The sequence below is a fragment of the Micromys minutus genome (assembly GCF_963924665.1).
Source record: "Micromys minutus genome assembly, chromosome: 25".
NCBI classification, from domain to species: Eukaryota; Metazoa; Chordata; class Mammalia; order Rodentia; family Muridae; genus Micromys; species Micromys minutus.
Genome location: NC_137960.1, coordinates 32,796,428 through 32,816,539, shown reverse-complemented (window position 1 = coordinate 32,816,539; position 20,112 = coordinate 32,796,428). Strand labels below are relative to the sequence as shown.

At 33.1% G+C, this 20,112-nt stretch overlaps 1 protein-coding gene across 2 annotated transcripts in view; it reads right to left on the bottom strand.

The window, feature by feature from the left end:
• Window positions 1–20,112, bottom strand: part of GRIK2 (glutamate ionotropic receptor kainate type subunit 2) — a gene marked incomplete at both ends in the record, with an annotated part of 685,772 nt that overhangs the window by 9,048 nt on the left and 656,612 nt on the right. For both annotated transcript variants that reach the window (XM_080937894.1, XM_080937895.1), the window contains 2 exons: window positions 3,650–3,900; window positions 16,481–16,706. In XM_080937894.1, coding sequence (XP_080794020.1) covers window positions 3,650–3,900; window positions 16,481–16,706 — 477 coding nt within the window. The remainder of the gene's footprint in view (window positions 1–3,649; window positions 3,901–16,480; window positions 16,707–20,112) is intronic.

The following is a 20,112-nucleotide window of genomic DNA, read 5'->3' as shown; positions in this document are numbered from 1 at the left end:
TTTTAGATCATTAATGTCCACATTCTCTGTTTCATCTTTTATTTTTAACATGCCTCTTTTGTTTAATGTTAAAACATCAGTGATACAAAGAAGGTTTACTTCCAAATTAGTTTCAATTTAATTTTTAGAATATAAGATATCAAAGGCATTTAATTTTTATATTTAAATGGTGTATCTATCATTATAATTTTATTATTATTTCTATAGATCTTAATATACATATACTATTAGCTGTTCACAAAATTTTGATTTATGCATATTATTTATTACAGCTCATTCAAATAAGTATAATTCACTAATTCTTGATAAAATACTAAAATATTGTAGAGTGAATGAAGATGAAGGGAAAATTGACAATGAAGCATTTAAGAGCTGATTATAGAATAACAACTTCTTTTCTGTTTTAACATGTAAAATAACTCACTGCAGATTTCTTAAAAAAATATTCTTTTCTAAAAAAAATTAACTAAGAAACTTTTCAACATTATTAATAAAATCTAAGCTAAAGGAATGACAAATATATAATAAATTAATTTATGTCGAAATATATATATTGATATAGTGATATAGTTCACAGTAAAATCAAGAAGTATGCTTAATAATAGTATTAGCTTTTGCATGATCTAGCCAGACACTTTTTCCAGGAAATAAATAAATAAATAAAATCAAAATCAAAATTATCACAATAAACAGGAGAAATCAATACTAATAAATCAATAATTTTAGTCTAATATATTAAATTATATAAAAACAGTGTTAACTCCCATTTTATATTTTTAAAAATGGGTTCCTATAATGATCTACATTAATAATTTAAATAATAAAAATAAGATAGCTATATTTGAAATACCAGATTGATAGAAGTATAAAAAATATATATATATGAAAGAGAGATGATAGATAGATAGATAGATAGATAGATAGATAGATAGATAGATAGATAGACAGTCAGACAGACAGATAGATGATAGATAAAATTTAACATCGGGTACTGCTTAAGGTTTTGAAGATTTCAAAAGGGTGGTGTGAATTAGGGTTTTAATTCTAAAGGAAAGAATCATATTGAAATTAGAAATGTTAATGCAACTATATTAAAAAGTAAGAAGATGTAATTGGGTAGCTTAATAGACAGGCATAATATTTGAGTACATTTTAGTATGAGAAAAATCACCTTCAAACTATCATAATGTGGGGGTGAATATCTTAAATGGTGCAACATACAGCTACCTCAGCATAAAACAATACCCAGGTCACCTTCTTTTCTATTACAAAGCACCTATATCTTGCAGAAGCAAGCTTATGCCAAGAGACCAGACACATTATTTTTTATTGTGATAAAACTGTTCTGCTCAATATAATGACTAATCTAACGTCCTGGTCTAAAACTACTGGTAGAGATAAATATTCAAGGAAGGAGGAAGGGCAATGGTCACTCCTGTTAAAATAAAAGGTAAGACCTTGGTAACCTGAGGATATTATAAAGTGATAAGAGCACTGAGAAAACTGGAAATAAACTAAAACTACAACTATGGCCGAGGACATTTGCTGCAGGTTCTTATACAGAGTTAGAGAAACCTGGGTTCATTATAAAATTAACATAGATACTGTGAGAATTCACGATCTGGCCAAATATTGTTCACTTTCAATTAGCACAGTCATTCTCCAGCACATATCAATAAATATGAACCTATTTCATCATTTTTTAAAAGTCATAATAAGGCCACAAAATTCTGAAGCTGGGCATTTTGAAGGGTCCAACTGAACCAGTTAGAGTTGATAACAACCATGTAGATTTGTTTTCAAAATTAAATAACCACACTCTTTGAGTTTTAATGGAAAGAAATGATCTTTTTTTTTTAATTATTGAGAACACAGCTCAGGTAAATCAAATGAAGAAACATCTAGACATAATGACAATACAATCCAGTAGTGTCTACATTCAATTTGTTTTATTTTAATATTAAGAGACTTAAGAGAATTATTACATATGGATAGTTAGACATTCTCACTAGAAAACTTAATATTACTTCATAAATATGTGATTTATTTTAAAGTATCCAAAAACCAGTTTTGGCAAATTATTGAAAAATGTCTATTGATATCTTGATGATTTTTTTAAAATTTGGCTAGCCATTTTAATTTGCTTTCCAACCCATTTTCACATCATAGAATAGACCAGAATAACAAAAGTGTACTTATATGTAGCTAATATTAACATAACAGAATTTGGCTTAGCCATGATACCAGAAATATAAAACCTTAATGGTGTGAGAAGATAAGTTCTATCAATGTCTGAAATTTTCAAAATTTACACATGACAATGTCAGATTTTTTTCAAAATATTCATTTGTGAAAGATGAGTAAAAAGGTGTCAAGTATTATAATCAAGTAAAATTTTAAGACATTTTATATACAAATTTCAGGCTCAAGAGTTGGTAAAAATTTATAACATTAAATCATCCAAACTAAAGGAAGATATTTGTCAACTATACTTTTACAAAAATAATTTCTGGTATGTACATTTCAAAGATTATTAGCAGAATGCATTTTACATGTCTTACCATTTCCTACTATATTTTTAAATTCCATTTTCTGCATTGTATTTCTAACAATAAAACTTGATAAACTTTCTAATACTAAAGAGACAAGCTCAATCTCATACATGGAATAAATATCAAAAACTTATATGTTTATTAAAAAAAAAGACGGCTATATACAGAAAACTAAACCCAGCACTGGAAGATAGAAAAATTGCTGCTCACTTCAATGCAGTGATGTAAATGAGCACACAGAGGCAATGTGTCCAATCTGTGGTTTTCATGTTTTTCATAATACTTAGAAAACCAAAGAGATTGTAGAACTAGAAATATGGACGTTAAAAGATCACAAAATTTTTACACTAGAATACAAAGGTATTTGTACAAGTGACTTATTAAAGTACAGAGAAAAATCATGTAGACAATTTTGTGGTTTTACATATTTTCATAAAGATTGTGAATATAGTAATTAAAGAACTAATTGAGAAAAATGTGCAGTGGCAAACTACAATATTTGCATATATATATTAATTTGGAAAATCAAGAATAGTTTTCATAATGCAAAATAAATTGTTCAAACAAAAAATCTGAGAGTAATTCTACTGAAGTTAAACTGTATTTACTATTTAGCTTCAAATGGCTGTTTCTTAAAACCTGAGATTAATTGGGCAGAGCATTTCTACTTTTATAATACCATTTCTGATTTTTCTTTTCTCAGTAACAATATCCTTCCATTAATTTAAGAGCACTGAATGTCAAGTAAATATGTATTTCTCTTAATATATATATATGTATATAAATATATATATATATATATATATATATATATTTGCTCTTTACTTAGTCCTAAATTAGACAAATTTCCATTTTTCTTGCAACTCACAATTAAACATATCAATAAATTTAAATATTATGATGATGATCATGAGTTTTTGTGAAATATACTGATATATTTCACAAAATATACACTTTAGTTATAGAATGAATAATATGAGACAACTAACAGCCACAGTTCAAAGCATTTCTTGTGGTTGGAAATAGCATAAAACAAATTACTTGTGTTTTATCAGAAGAAAAATCAGTGTTTTAAATTGCAAAAATGTGACATTTACCTTTTCCAATTGAGCGTTTTTTTTGGATTTGTATAAAAACTCTCCCACCGCCACAAAAACTGAGAGCACCAAGCCGGCTGCCAGGACAATGAAGATACCACCAATATTCTGCACCCCTAGAGCGCTGGCCTCTTTGCTCTCCTCCTCTGGGCAGCCATTGCCCCGCCACCATTTCTCCTTCATCATGTGCAGCTTGCCTTCTTCCTGCAGCTGAAGAATTGCTATGGTGATTTTGTCTCGATATGGAGAACCTAAGAAAAGAGCATGCCCATTAACTATTTCAAGGAGATCAGCGTTGTACGAATACAGATCATGACTGGAGAACAGAAAATTCACAAATGCTTCCTAATATCAATAAACAGAGTAGAAAAACACAAGAATCAGAATTTTATAAGGCAAGTAAAGCCAGTGATTTCTAGACTTTTTAGTGTGTGTGTATGTTTGTGTGTGTGTGTGTGTGTGTGTGTGTGTGTGTGCGTGTGTGTGTGTGTGTGTATTACAGAATGATGGATTTTTTGATCACAAAGACAAGCAAATACATTTTTTTGGATGACAAAAAAATGACTTCATCAAAAATAAAGACTCGGAGTATTGGCTAATTAATAGGATATTAACTAGAAAGACACTAAAAGAAATGGATAGTGTACAGAGTTTTGTCAAGAAACACCCAGGCAAGTAAAAATGAACACTGCTTTCATTCAGCATTCTCTACTTCTAGGAAAGTTGGGGGAAATCTGACCTCTAGTTTAAACCAGTATGTTAAGCTTGCCATGATTATCAGCAGGTGTCAATGACATGTCATACTCTGTAGACACTAGGCATTTGCTTTCTTCTATTTGATGTCAATAAAATGTCACTGGTTGCTTAACGTGAGATTATAAAAACTATTATGGCAATGTTATTTATAATTTTAGGTGCCTATGGCCCAATAATGTTAATATATCTTAATTGCTGTTAAGTTTTAAGTTTTAGATAGTATTCCTTACAATTAAGATAACAATAATTCTGAAATTTAGTATTTGTGGTTATGAAGATAGAGAGACATAAGCCACTGCATGGTAAGTATGATCTTGCTAACAGAATGGTCAGCCAGAGCATAGACAGAAATATCAAACTCCCTGTACCTTTCAAGATTTGCCACAAAGGACTGGTCTTGTTTATTCCTACAGAAAGAGTTTGTTTTTAAACTTTCTTCTCAGAACACTATATTATATGTTCTTTGGGGTAGGGGTACAAACTACCATGTATAGCTTTTCTGCTTGTAGAAAAACATTAAACCTTTAAAGTTTAATTCAGTGCTGCAAATGATAATATAATAAAGATGTCTCTACTTATAGACCACTTAGCAAAATAAAGAAAAAGGTAAATCTTAGACACAATCCTCTCAGATTCTGTTAAAAATGATAAAGTAGGCACAGAGGTACTCAATTGTGGTTCTAGCACATAGGAAGTGAAGACAAGCAAATCAGAAATGTATGATCATTTCAGGATATAGAGTAAATTCAAGGCCAGCCTTACCTCTCTGAATTCTTTTATCAAGATTTGATTCCAAATCCAGAAAGATAAACATTGCATTTTTTCCTGTGTGTGGATGTTAGCTTTTATGCTTTAGATATTTATGTTTTATTTAGAATACGGAGAGAGGTTATATGACCATTTAGGAGTGAGGATGAGGGAAGAGATCTTCCAAGGAAGAGAAAGGACGTTGGCAGGGCAGGATGGAGAAGAGAATATGGGAAGGGATAACTAACACACAGGGCCTTTAAAGGGGACTGCTCTAGAAGCTTCCTAAAACACACACACACACACACACACACACACACTCACACACACACAATGAAAGAGAGACAGACAGAGAATCAGACAGACAGTGACAGTGAGACAGATGTTTAATATTTTATTATAATATTTAATATATATTATTAAATTATTAGCATATTATTTAATATAATAATATTAAATGTAATATTATATATTAGATATATAATAATAAAATATAGTATATATGTATATGTTACCTTAAAATATGACTCACCACAGCTAAACACTGTATCCTACAAAATGACTAAGCTAATCCTAGGAACTGGCTACATCTTTTTAAATTATTAGATAAAGGGTTGCCATAATCCCTTACAAATACCACAGGCTGGCAGTTATCCTCCACATTGTCTGTAAGGCATCATTCCTAAACGGTACCAAATGTTTATGTAAAAGAATTCTCAAGTTAATATTTCACTTTTATTATTTATTATTCATTGTGCTAGAATGTGCAGTACAGGCTACCAGAGAAAATTAATGATAAATCTTACCCAGTTAAGAAATTTTAAGATATAAAATAACCTGCTTTTGAAAATGCTCACTGATGAAATAGCGGCACAAATGTTATGAAAGATCTCAAAATAAAATTGTATATATACATTTTCAATGACATATATCCTATACCTCATGCTGGCTAATCAAGCAAAAAAAAAAAAAATCTGATACCACATATGTCAAGGGACATAGAAAAAAATCTACTATTATTATTGTGTTAACTTTATGTAGCAAAAAATAACCACTGATGACATTTTGTTATATCCATAGAGAATTGTAAATACTTTTCTCAACAAGATCAATTACCTGTAATCATTCCTCTTTTTGAGGGATGTTATTCTGTAAACTGTTTAAAACTATAACCCTCAAGCATGAATTACTTTAAGTCAGCATATGACTCAACTCTGGGGGTGCTGGCGGGAACAAAGTAAGCAACTATACAATCATTAATATTATTTCTTTTTTAAAGTAAATATTTATTTTCTGTTTATACATACATTAATTTTCATGTACAGAGAGGACTGTGCCACAGCATGTGTACAGAGTTCAAAGGATGATTTTTCAAGATTTTATTTTCTCCTTTACCGTGAGGCTTATGGAGATATAGCTCAGGTTGTCAGGCAGAAAAAGGTTCTATACTGAGTCTTCTCCAGTTCTCATTTATTTAATTTAACAGTATGCTGAGGAATTTGTTTATAAATTCATATGCTTATTTTAATAACTTAAGTTTTTCTCACTCTGTGCCTTGACAATTAAACCTCTGGTAGAAAAATAAACTTGTCTGATTCCAGAATCATTAAGTTTTATGTTTAAGTGAAAATTTTGCTGGCCATACTCAGTTTCATGAATGGAGTCTTTAATTCCTATAGGCATGGATGTACTTGGTCGGTATAGGCATAAAAATTTTGAACAGATTTACATATTTTTTTGAGCTATCCTTTCCATGGTGAAAGTACTAACTTTAGGACCATATCATGGTCCCTCAGTATTGGAAAACGTCTGATCCCTTAGGTCATGGTGATCCTCTTGAAGAAATGTTAATGCAGATGCTGTATCAATTATTGGCATTTTACTTACATTCTATATTATTTTATTTCTATTTTGATTAATATTTGTGTTTGAAAACATGATGCAGTTGTTTTCTTATACTGTAATACTGGTCATAGTTTATTTTGTGCAGTTATTTCTGACAATATTTGATTAATAGCTATCTACTCTGTTAAACTACAAATTATAAAGTGATAAAAATTTATCTTTTTTTAGTATTATTTCTGGCACAAAATAAACATAATATGTGTTAATGCAGTCAGAAATTAAATAATATTTATTTACTGTTTGACCTTCAACAATTTATATGCTTAAACTTATAAGCCATAAATGTATCTATTACAGCATTATCTAATATGTTTGGCAATTATACATGATCACCTTAATATATGTCATTGAAATTCAGGATTTTCTATGTGTACCTATGTAATTTGTATGAGCTCATTTCCAACTACACTTAAATAAACACTAAGTCAGTATTAATATACACATCACTCCTTACACCTTATATGTCTTTAAATATAATTTGAATATAAGTAATTTTTATAAATGACAACAAGAAAGAGTAATTTTATATTAAAAATTGATTCATCAGTTTATTATATTTTCATCACAGAATGCTAAGTAATTTGGAAACATGTGAGCATCTTTTGTGCAATCCATAAGTGTAATCATGTATTTTGCTTGATTGATTCAAATCTATGAGCCTCATTCTTTGCTTAAATTTTTTATAGTACTTAAGAGCTACTTAATATAATATAATAAATATATAATATCAAAAACAAGTCATACTATGTCCTACTTCTATCTCATCTTCTTCTTACTATATTTTACTGAGACATTCAAAAACTATGCCCTTTTGCATTTACCTAAAGATGTTGAAATTTTATATTTAAATAAAAGCCTAGACATGGAGTATACAGATGCTTTATCAACAATGAATAAACTGTAGAAGCATGTAAGGTATCTTTTGGTAGATGTGTATATAAATACGGTATAGTATTTGGTGAAACAGGCAATGCTCCTAACTTTAAAATTACTGAAAATAAAGTCTGATAGCACATATAAATAGTCCAAATACATACTACTACATAAATGTTAAGTGGAAAAGGCCTGGCTACAAGCACATGGAATCTGGAGAAATTTTGGAGCCAGTATAATTATCAATGATTGCCAAGAAATTCAAGGGGAAGAAGAAATACATAGACAAGGTTCAGAATATGATCAGTGAAAATACTCAGTGATACTACAGTGATGATATTAATGGTTACATAGCCCTTCAAATTCATGAATACACAATGTTGGATCTATCCTAAAGTAAACTAAAGACTTTGTGTGATGGTGTGTCAATATAGATCCGTCAACTAACAAATACAATATTTATCTGAAGTACATAATTAGAAGGGAAGCTATGCATATTTTCGGTAGAGAGCTTATAGAAACTCTGTATCGTCTAATCAACTTGGCTGTTCATCTAAGTTCTTCTCTCTATATATATTATATATTGCTAAATGAGATAAAAGAGTTTGTATGATTTAACAATAGCAGTTATATTTCTATATTCATATCAAGCAGTAGAATGTTTTATATAAAAATTTTATTTGATTTATCTGTAGTTATCAAACAATTAGGTCTAGATAACCTGTGTATGAAATTATATAATAAAGTCTACTTGACTAAATATTTGAATAATACTTATATATTAGATTATCTAACATCACAAAAGGATGTTTAAGACCTTGGGTAAGGTAAATAAGATTTATTCAAAATGACAGTAACTTTCTACTGTACCTGAGACACATAGATGACACTAGAATATGAGTAAGTCTCATTATGATGCCCTTTTTTACCATATAGCATGCTAAGAATGTACCTATCACATTAGAACAGTAAGCACCCTAACATAGTGAGTCCTAACATCCCTAGAATGATTGCTTGGCATATTCACTGTGGCTAAATAATTTGAAATAGAATTTGTATTTATGTTCTTGGAGTAAATGGTACAGAACACTAAATGAATTGAATGATCCACCTTTGTATATAAAATCTATACCAATTTTCTGTTTTCATGAAAATTCATCCAGTGTCTACAGAGTTTGGTTAAAACTGGTCATCATATTACAATATTGATGAAGGCTGCTCACACAGTTGCTCCCAATTCATCAAATCTGCTCTGGAAGCTTTATAGGTACCAGCATGCTGAGAGTTGCACTGTCTGTGGAGCAGATTTAACTTACTGATTTCTCATCTGTTTTCAGTGACATGTAATCTAGACATTTAAAATATATCAGGAACACATAGTATCTATGGGTGTAATTTGACTTTTTTTCTGCATAGTTTAGTTACTGAAAATTATTAGATTCTAATTTACACTTGCACAATCACTTTAGTAATATTAAAATTATGCTGCTTTATGCAAAGAAAAATAGAATGCATTTTAATGGAAGAGTTGACCTGCAGAAGAATGAATAATTTGCATCAATTTTGGTGCATTATGTTAAACTAATGAAGACAAATGTACTCATTCATTTTAGTAAAGCTGAAAAACTGAAGGCTGGCAATTTCATGCATCTGTAATGATGAATATTACAGTACTTATTGTGTGATAAATTGGGAATTGTAGAAATGGATGATGAGTAGAACTAGGAGAAAACATGCTTCTCATACTGATTTCTATTTTTATAAACATTGGTGTCTGCCTCAAAAAATCCAATGTGCCTCCTTTGGTAACAATTGCACATCTTATATTTATTAAATAATAAAAAATTCAGCAGTTGTAAATCTCTCGTACCATTAAAAAGCAAACCAGAACAAATGGATATATTTTTTCATGTGTCATGATAGAGAATTACCATCATAAAACTTTGAGACATAGTTCATAGTTGTGTGTAAGATGAGATGAGTACAGATATTATAAGTTAAAACTTGTTTAAGAATGACTGATGTAAGTATTTTACATTCATAATGCAAAATGTTTTATAAGAGTAATATTTATATCTAAATTATTAAATATAATGATGACAAAATATATTTAATAGCAGATGTGCATTAAAATTCCTCAACTGTGATGTTAAGGCAGAAAAAGACATCAACAATTATAAGTCTTTAGGAAGAGGCAGGAGCAGCCCCCACCCTAGGGTTTGGTCTGAGTCAACTGAGAAGCAGGAACAACATTTTCTGTGAAAGTAAAGTTGCCAACATTTATACAATATTCCTTTCATATGTAAATATGTAAAGTGGCAATCAACCAACCTTATGTGTATATTACCTTGGGTATTGTGCTGGCTTGTTTTATGACAACTTGATACAAGCTGGAATCACCAGAGAGGAGGTAGCCTCAACTGAGAGCTGTAGGCAAGCCTGTAGTAACTTTTCTTAATTAATGATTGATGTGGGATGGCCCAACTCTTGTGGATGGGGCTAGCTCTGAACTAGTCAGTTGGGGTTCTATAATAAAGCAGGATGGGCAAGACATTTGTTGTAGCCAGTAAGCAGCAGTCCTCCATATCTTCTGCATCAACTACTATATCTAGGCTCATACCCTAGTTGAGTTCCAATACTGACTTCCTTTAATAATGATGTGAGTGTATAAGCCACATACTCTGTCCTTCCCAATTAATTTTGTTCATCCTGTTTCATCACAGCAACAGCAACCTAAACCAAGACACTTGGGTTGTCATTCCTTTCATTCACACTTTTTTTTTTTTTTTTTTTTTTTTTTTTTTTTTTTTTTTTTTTTTTGCGATCCTGCTCATCCTTGTGATGTTACCAAGTGTCAAGTGCCAAGCAGTAGTCATCATTTTTATTTAGATTTCCTAACCACTCTTCAAAGATGATAAATCAAACCCTTCCAAAAGTCTATATTTGAAATGCTTTAAAAAACTGATTGTTTGTTTATTGCTCTTGTTATTTTTTGTTGTTATTTTTGTTTGGTTTTGGAGAATCTCCTGAGGTTGCCTGTTGCCATTCTTTCTGCTGGCCCTCAGGATTTCAGTCCTGTTCCCCCCAATACTTCATCATATTTCCCCCTTTCCGTCCCTGTCCCCTTTCCCATCCAGGCTTCTCTCTCTTTCTGCCCCAGAGGAGGGCAACCTCACAGGAAGGACATCAGTCTCAACTCATCTGGAGCCCTGAGATCTCTCAGATACTGAACATACAGCAGCTGATATGAGGCAACCTATCACATACAGCAGAGGACTGTTGGATATCAGAGAGAAGGAAAATATGTTTTATTTCAATGGAGCGACAGAGCACACAAGCTTAAGAATAGGAAACCAATACCAAATGGATTCTGGTTTTCTTTTGTGTGGTGTGTGTATGTGTGTGTGTGTGTGTGTGTGTGTGTGTGTGTGTGTGTGTGTGTGTGTGTGTGTTGTTTGTTTGTTTACTAAGAGAGAAAGAATATAAAGTTTTGAGGTGGTACGGATCTGAAAAAAGTAGTTTAGTAGGAAGAATATGACCAAGACATTTTACATGTGAATTAAAATAATTTAATTAAAATAATTTAAAAATATTCTTATTAGTCCTTAGCTCTACTTCACATCAACTAATCTTGGAATTTTTTTTTCTATTTTGTACTCATAAACCTTGTTTGTCTTGAGTCAGGAAGATGAGGGAAAGTCCTCAACTGCTTTAGTTAAGAGTGGTGCTGGGCCTCCTATGTTTCCCTTGATATCACTACTAATTTAGTACTGACAGAAACTCTCTAAAATCTATGTAAAATAACTATGAAGAATTTACTGTTGATTTAAATATGTTTGCAAAGGGGCAAGCACCCAGATCACAGAGACTGTTGACATCATGGAAAACATGCAGAGCCATAAACACAGATCTCCAAATGCTCATCCTGGGACCTCACATTGCACATACAGTGGTTGTGGTGAGAAAAGTTGCAACTGGAAGGAACATGCCACTCATTCATTGCTGTAAAGCGTAATAGTAATGAGACCCTCCAGTCCACTTAAATTTTTTATACCAAAGCAAACTCAACAAAGCAAGGCACAATAATTCTAACTAATAAATTATTGCATTTCTGCCAGCTCACAAGCCTGGTCCTCAAAGTGTAATATGCACTCAGTCTTCCCAAAAGAGAAACCAAACGTTTCTATTAGAGAGAAATGCTCTCTGGTCTTTTTGAAGTGCATTATCGCCTATGATGTATGAAGAGGCAGCTGGTCGCATGTTCTAATATTCTGTAAGGAAACTGCTGTCGTTTGCCTCTCGATTTTCACCTCTCTAAGAGTTGTCCTACAATATTATCTTGAATGAGCTAGGATATTCAGTTAACTTATTCTGAGCAAAAATATCTACAACCTCCAACATGTAACACACAGTAAATGTCACATTAAAATAATATTGCTGCTGTCAGGGAAACTGTGAAAGGGATTTAACACCACCACACACTTAATTAAAGCAGCGAGTGCTTATTTAGGTTTGCCTTCATATCTCCACTAAGGTATTTGTGTAAACAGAGCTGCCCTAATTAAATAGCTTTTCCCCAGGCCACTCTGCATGTTCCCAGCCTACTTTGGGCAGTAATCATAACGCTAAGGGTTATGAATGAAGTGAGGAGGTTCCAAATGAAGCACGCAGAGGAGCCTGGCAGGGTTGCATCTTTGTAAAATGCAAAAACGAATTTGGGGCCAGGGAAACACTAATTTCTCAGATCTGTTTCAGATTGCACATTTCAATAAAGCTATACTATTTTATTTGTAAATTTACTTCCCCAGACTCATACAACTGTATGACAATGTCTAAAAATCTAAGTAATGAAAGAGGAGAAAATACCTAAATAGAAGTATAAAATGAAAGCTTCTTTGACACAGTAGGAGATAATGCTGTCACTGAAGATTACAGTTGTTAAAGACTCCATGGGAATTTCTGGAGGAGCTCTAAATTTTCCATAGCCTAAGCTTGTATTCTATTCCATCCTGTGGATTTATCTCTAACTCTCTCAGAAAAAAAGAAATAATACTTTTTTCATTCCTAAATATATTCCTTTTAATTTTTCTGCTGTTAGCTTATGTGTAAATTAGATTTTAAACTATATAAATACAGTACTAATCTTCAATGTGATCAATCATTAAGAACCAAGTAACTATCTATGAACTGTGGATCCAATTCTTCCTCAAGACTTATTTTATTCAAGTATAAGTTTGTGCCATTGTGTTTACTAATAAATGAGCAAGTATAAATAATTCATAAAACCATACTTGTAGTTGAGGTGTAGACTATGAAGTCACAAATTTCTACCTGGAATATTTTCCTGTAGAATTTTTAAAAGGTACCTGTGAGCTGCTTATTCATACATCAGATCTCCCTGATGAAGTTTGTAGGAGAATCTAAGCCCAAACTTAATGGGCAGAGTTGCAAAAATATTTTGATATTCTTCTTAGATTTATATGAGATAGAACTCACTAAAGTTAAGAACCTGAATGTATCAAAACAAAGAGAAGCAAACAAGGTCTCTTATAAAAGAAGTGTATATACATATATATATATATATATATATATATATATGTATATATATATACATACATACATACATATTTATATATATATTTAATGGCAAGTTATTTCATTCAGAAGTAATATATTTCAGTAAATATCATTTAACAAGAAAAATCAACAATAATAATCTTTTTATACATAGTATATGTGATGTCCAGGTATTGTGCTAATCTTATTTGCACTACTGTTGCATGTGAATATATAAAACTTGGAAGTATTTTGTAAATAATTTCCTAATTTTTAAATATCCTAAAACAAAGCATATAATTCTATACACAACCAATTTTTTTCTGAGATATAGAATATAAACTATATTCTATAAATTTTCAGGCACATTTCCTTATATGTATTAATGAAGATGACTTATAACTAACCCTTTTTTAGAATTGTGAGGGTTGATCTGATCAAACAAGAATTCAACTGCTTAAAATAGTAAAGATTACACTTGCAGTTTGTAGTCAAAATTTGTTTTGTTCTCTTACTTTATTTATAATATGTATTTTTATCTGTGTGATGCAATGATTCTCCTGTGATGCAATCATCCTCATAGAAGCAAACACCTCAATGAAGAAAAAGCCCTCACCACACTGATCTATGACTGATACAGGGATGGCCCAGCTACAACTCCACCAGTGATCCTGTGTGCTATATAAAAGCAGGACATGTAAGCCAAGAAGAGCAATTTAGTAATTGTCATTCCTACATTCCCATACTGCCTCCAGGTTTTATCCTGAATTCCCTTAGAGATAGATTGTGTTGTTGAACTGCAAATAGAAATAAAATCTTTCCTCCTCAGGTTTCTTTTGTTCATAATCTTTATCACAGCAATAGAAAAGTCACTAAGATACAAGATCAGCAAAGTTCTTAAAAAATAAAAGTGTCATCCAGTAGCAGAGGACTGCCTTATTCTGGCATCACTGGGAGAGGAGCCCCTTGGACCTGGGAAGGCTTGATGACCCAGGAAGAGGGAACACTAGGCTGCCGAGGCAGGAGTGGGAGCACCCTCACAGAGGAAAAAAAGGGATGGGGGCTTGTGAAGCAGAAACTGGGAAATGGGGATAACATTTGAAATGTAAATAAATAAAATAACCAGTAAAATATCTAAAATGAAAAAAATACTATATAATGTAGACAATATTTGCTCTAACTAGAAATTTGACATTACATAGTTTTATGTATTCATCAAATTTTATAGTGCTTTATGTTTTCTATAGTAAAATATATTAACACCTTTTTACTGTGTAGAAACAGAAAGATCACAAGTTATTCATTGTATAATTACAAAAACTCTTCAGGCCTTCCTCAAAACTTACTCTTCTGTAATTCTTGTTTTTAAATAAGTATTATCATTTATTACCATGATAAGTCAATGAGCATATGTTCTCTGCTTTGTTTCTAAAACAAGATAATTTATTTAACATATGGTGCTTTTATTGTTTTATTATTAGCTTCCTGTCTCAGCTATATCTAGTTATCATAAAACCAGTGGGTTGACGAAAAACCTTACTCAACAATCTGACAGTTCTCGAGGTCAGAATGCTATGATAGCTATGTCCAAAAGGCCTATGCACCTGTGCTACATAAACTTGTTTTCTTGGCTTTCCGAACCTCTAAAGATCATTTCAGTTTAGAATCTGAGATTGAATTTTCCATTTTTAATATCAGTAGGTGATACTTTAATCTCTCCTTCCTGTTCCTATTTTTTTCTTCACCCCTTTCCTTTCATTTATTTTATATTTCAAATATAATTCCAGCTCCTGTCTGCCTTTCTAACAGCACTGTGATTACGTTTAGACTGACATCATAGATGAGGTTAATTTTTCCATTTTAATAACTTGGATTTAATTATATCTGCAGGGTATTTATTTCTGTTTAAGATATTTATCCATAGGCTTATAGGATTAATACAGGAGAGTCTTTAAGGACCATTTTGTGCGATGATTATATGTTCACATAGGCTATGGTATTTTGTTTAATGCCATTATTTATTTATGTTTATTAAATTTGAGTATATGCATTATAAAATTCTTGTTGATTTTTTTCTAACAAATATTTTTAAATTCTTGTTACCATTTTCATCTTTATTTTGATGTGTCATCTTACAGACCTATCCAGGATTGACTAAAATAATGTAATTCACCATGAAGTTTTAGGAATAGTTAGAACTGCAATATGGCCAAACCATGCCATTTTAAGTTATTTTTATTTCACTTTATCATTAAGATTAAAAATAATTTTAACACATATAAGAAGAGAAAAGTTAAAAACAGTTAAACCTTGGTGTCAAAAATTCTAGATATGTCCCCATTAATTATTCTACTACTAATAACTTCACTCAATGGAGGATCAAATTGTGGATTTTCTTTATAGATAACTGTAAGCTTCAAACTTGGAAAAGAATCCCCTAAATCTGCAATATTTAATTCATTCATAAAATAAAAGTATTTGAGAGCCAGGCAAGGTAAATTTTGCATTATATCTATATTTGCAATATCCTTCATTTGGGAAAGTGATGCAAAAGTATAGTCTGTATGTTTGAAATAAGCATGCACTACATAGTGAGTTTAAGATAAGTCTGGATTGCAGATCATGAATGTACTATTATAAGTTTGAGAATTGAATATTAATAAGATAAAAGTGTTATAAATGTTTCTACCCATTTTCAGTAAAAATATCTACTAGATATCTGATATAAATTAAGTTTTCAATTAACTTTTCATTTGGAAGCAACTGTCCAATTTGTAAAAAAATTTCATACAATGTATTTTGACCATATTCTTTTTCCTATCCTAGTTCTTTGTCATATGTCCAAACCCCAACCTGCTCCTGCAGATTAAAAAGAGTTGCTAAAATGCAGTAAGCTAAGAATTTTCTAGGAACTATGTATCATTCCTTCTTTCCACTCTTCTTAAAACAATTAAGATTAAAGAATAAATACATAGTGGCTGCCAAGTGACCTACCCATGGGCGTGCCAACACCATAGCCTTTGGAATCTATCAGACCGCCAATCTGTGTGAGGTTGCAGTTCCGCTGGGTAACAAACTCGATGGTTGTTGACTCCATTAAGAAAGCATAATCCGAGGTGAGGACTCGTTGGATCCCTTCCTCATTGCTTTTGACAAGCACAGACTGTCTCCTGCTGCTCATAAACGCCCACATTTTATCATACGTTGAGATTTTGGATTTCTGGAGAAAAGTAAAATAAGTGTAAAAGATAATAAAATAATATCTTAGGCTCTACAGAATCCTACATTTAAATACAATAGACAATACTCTATTTTCTAAAATTGTCACATACACACACAAAAATCAAGATTTACAAAACGTGTTTCTATTAACTCATCATATTTCTAGAAATACTACAATTTATTGAACATACCTTAAAGTTTAAATATTCAAATTAATAAATTAAAAAAAATTAGTAAAACACATGAGCGTAATAAAGAGTCATCTGATAAAGTCTCCTGTGGGTATCTTTTTTTTTTTTTTTTAACATTACTTAACATCAAATTTTGAAATGAAAGCTCCTGGACTCAGATTTACACTGTCAGGATGAATTTTCTTTTCTTTTCTTTTTGGTAAATTGCCAATTTGTTGACTATATCACAGAAATCAAATAAATTCCAAAGTTTATAAATCTATAGTTGAAGATACCAGGGCACATTATTGTAGATAAGAAAGTACAAATAAAAATAGCAGTATTTACACTTAGGCATGACACAGTGACCAGAGATGTTCTTTGAGTCTACACAAAACCAATACAACTCTGTAAATCCAGATTTCTGACTAACTATAAACCCTTGAGCCACTCGAATTGAATAGATTTATGTGCAATAGCAAATTCTTAATACGGGTTTACCAGAACTTTATATAAAGGGAATGAGTTTTGTTTAGAGGTTCTGGAATAGCAATATAAGCTACCAATTTTCTTGCCTGCTGGTACAATGTACTTGCAAACCTCTTCACTTTATGTAACCTCTCATACATAGCATGCAAAGAAAATGCTGACCATGTGGATAAAAAGTGTCAAAACCTTGTAGTTTTATTTTCAAAAAGAAATATTAGTTCATGGCATTAAAAATAGAAAAAAGTATTTAAGATTATGCTGAAATTTTTATGAAATCATAAATCCGATAGTGAGATCACATCCATTTACTACTCAAATAAAGATCATGAGACAAGTGAGAGCAGAGGTGTTTGCTTTCTTCTTTCATGACTTTGTTTCTAATTTGGTTTTTTGGCCTCTTAAACCTGAATAAAATAAAAATTAGAGTTCATATGTTGGCATTATGACAGCTTCTACCCCCAGCAATGGTGCCACCCACAGGTGACAGGAACCTGGCACATCCATCACCATGGAAACAGCGAAGCATTCCTAGGATACACTGGTTCAGAAGCCCACCTCCACCTGGGAGCAAATGACATCACTACCCCCATAAAAGACTGAACCTCCCTCCTTTTCTATCTCTCTGTCTTTTCTTCCTCCTCCTCCTCCTTCTTTTCCTCTTCCTCTGCTCTTGACCCCAACCCCTGTCCCTGTTCTTTTAAACCTCTCCATGTTCGACCTTGTTGGTTTGTAGTGGTTTGTCCGGGCACAAATCAGAAAATCTAATTAACAACATTAGTGGCCCGTAAAGGGATCTTAGATTTTTTTTCTCTCAGTCTGCCCATCCTTGGGCCCCTGCCTGGCATGGTGGTAGCTGCTTGACTGGCATTTTGGCCCCTGCTTCCCTTAACCGCCAACACCACTGCCTTGTGTTTTTACAACGTCTTCCAAGCAGCTGATCACCGTCACTCATGCTGCCAACTCCACCCACCTGCCTCCGCCCCTCAAACAACTTCACCTGCTGGCAGCTGCCTGGCTCACAGACTTCCACCACATAAGTTGCTGCTGTGACCAGGGTCCCCCAGATACACTCATGAGCCACTTCCCACTGTGGCCCACCATGTAACAATAGCTCCTGCCATGTGGGCCACTTAGATAGGTCAGCCACACGCCACTTTTCCTGATACCAGATCATGGCTAAGGTTCTTGCATAAGCACCGGCAGATTACTAGAGCAGATTAATAAGGCTTACCACTCCATTTACCAAAGAGAACCTCCAATTTCTTACATCAGGTTTGGCCAGCCTTTGCAAGCAAGGAGGGTTAGTTCCCTGAAGCCAAAATCCAAAATAGACATTGACCACTAGGAAGACCTTCCCTGAAACACTCTTCAATCCCCCCACCCCACCCCACACCCACTCAAGGCTTATGCAGCCTGTTTTCTCGCAGGAGTCCAGGCCTGGTGGAGGCGTTATCTATCATGTCTCAGGCATGATGCAGCCACCTGAGTGACTACTCAGACCTCTGGACATAGACAGATTTTTCTCTCCATACTGAATTTATCTACTTGGTCACTGGTTTGAGATAACTCAGTAATCCCCTCCCCCCACCCCTTCACAATGTCTCAGGACATATCACCAGGCTTCACACTGGGATGTCTCCTAGAAATTTTCAAATCTTTAAAACAAAATTTACACCACCACCTCAGCTTCCAGTCCTGCCACTCTAAACTTTCCAGAACCCTCCCCTCCGCCACTGCCAGACTCACTTGCAGGCATGGACACAACACCTTCCCCAAGCACCGCCGATGCCCCTTTCTGCCCTCTCTCATTCACTCTGCACTGTATCCCCATCCCCAGCCCACCTCCACACATACTAGCTCCCTGCTGCTGTCAACTACAGACAGCTCTATATTGGCACCTAGTTTTACCCCTCCCATTACCTGCTCCGAGGCCACAGCCAAGCTCCCACCAAACTCTTCGTTACCAGAGATGCCAGGCCAAGAACCACTCCTTCCACTAAGGGAGATGACTGGCTGTGATGGACTCGTCTTTGTCCATATTCCTCTCTCACTAAATGAACTCTCTCAAATAGACAGAAGACTGGGTTCCTACAACTCTAACTCATCTGCTTTTATTAAAGAGTTCCAACACATTACCAAATCTTACAGTTTGACTTTCCATGATATACATATGACCCTTACTAATAATTTACTTCCTGAGAAACACTGGTGGGTTTGGGAGCAGGCAAAATTGCATGCAGATGATATCCATCAAACAGGTGGAATATTCCCAATTAGATCTGAGGCAGTACCTTATCAAGATCCCCAATGGTATTATAATTCCACGGGTGGTATTTCAACCAGAGACAGATTCATAATCTGCCTCCTAGATGATCTCCACAGAGCTACCTTAAAACCGGTCCATTTTGAAAATCTCTTAAGAGGTTTTCCATGACACCCCAGAAAATCCATCCCAACTTTTAGAGTACCTCACAAAGACCCTATTGCAATACAATAATTTGGACCCTAAAAACACAGAAGGTAAACAAGTTCTAATGACATATTTTTCCCAGAGCTACCCCGACTTAAGAGACAAAATTAAAAAGCTAGAGAGGGCATCCCTAACTCCACAGGCAGAAGTCTTGGCACTGGCCTTTAAAGTGTATCATAGGAGAGATGATAAGCCTCACAAACAAAAATACCATATGCTGATAAAGACTGTCGGAACAGCCCTAGCCACTGCTACAGACACCTGGTCTCCTAGGG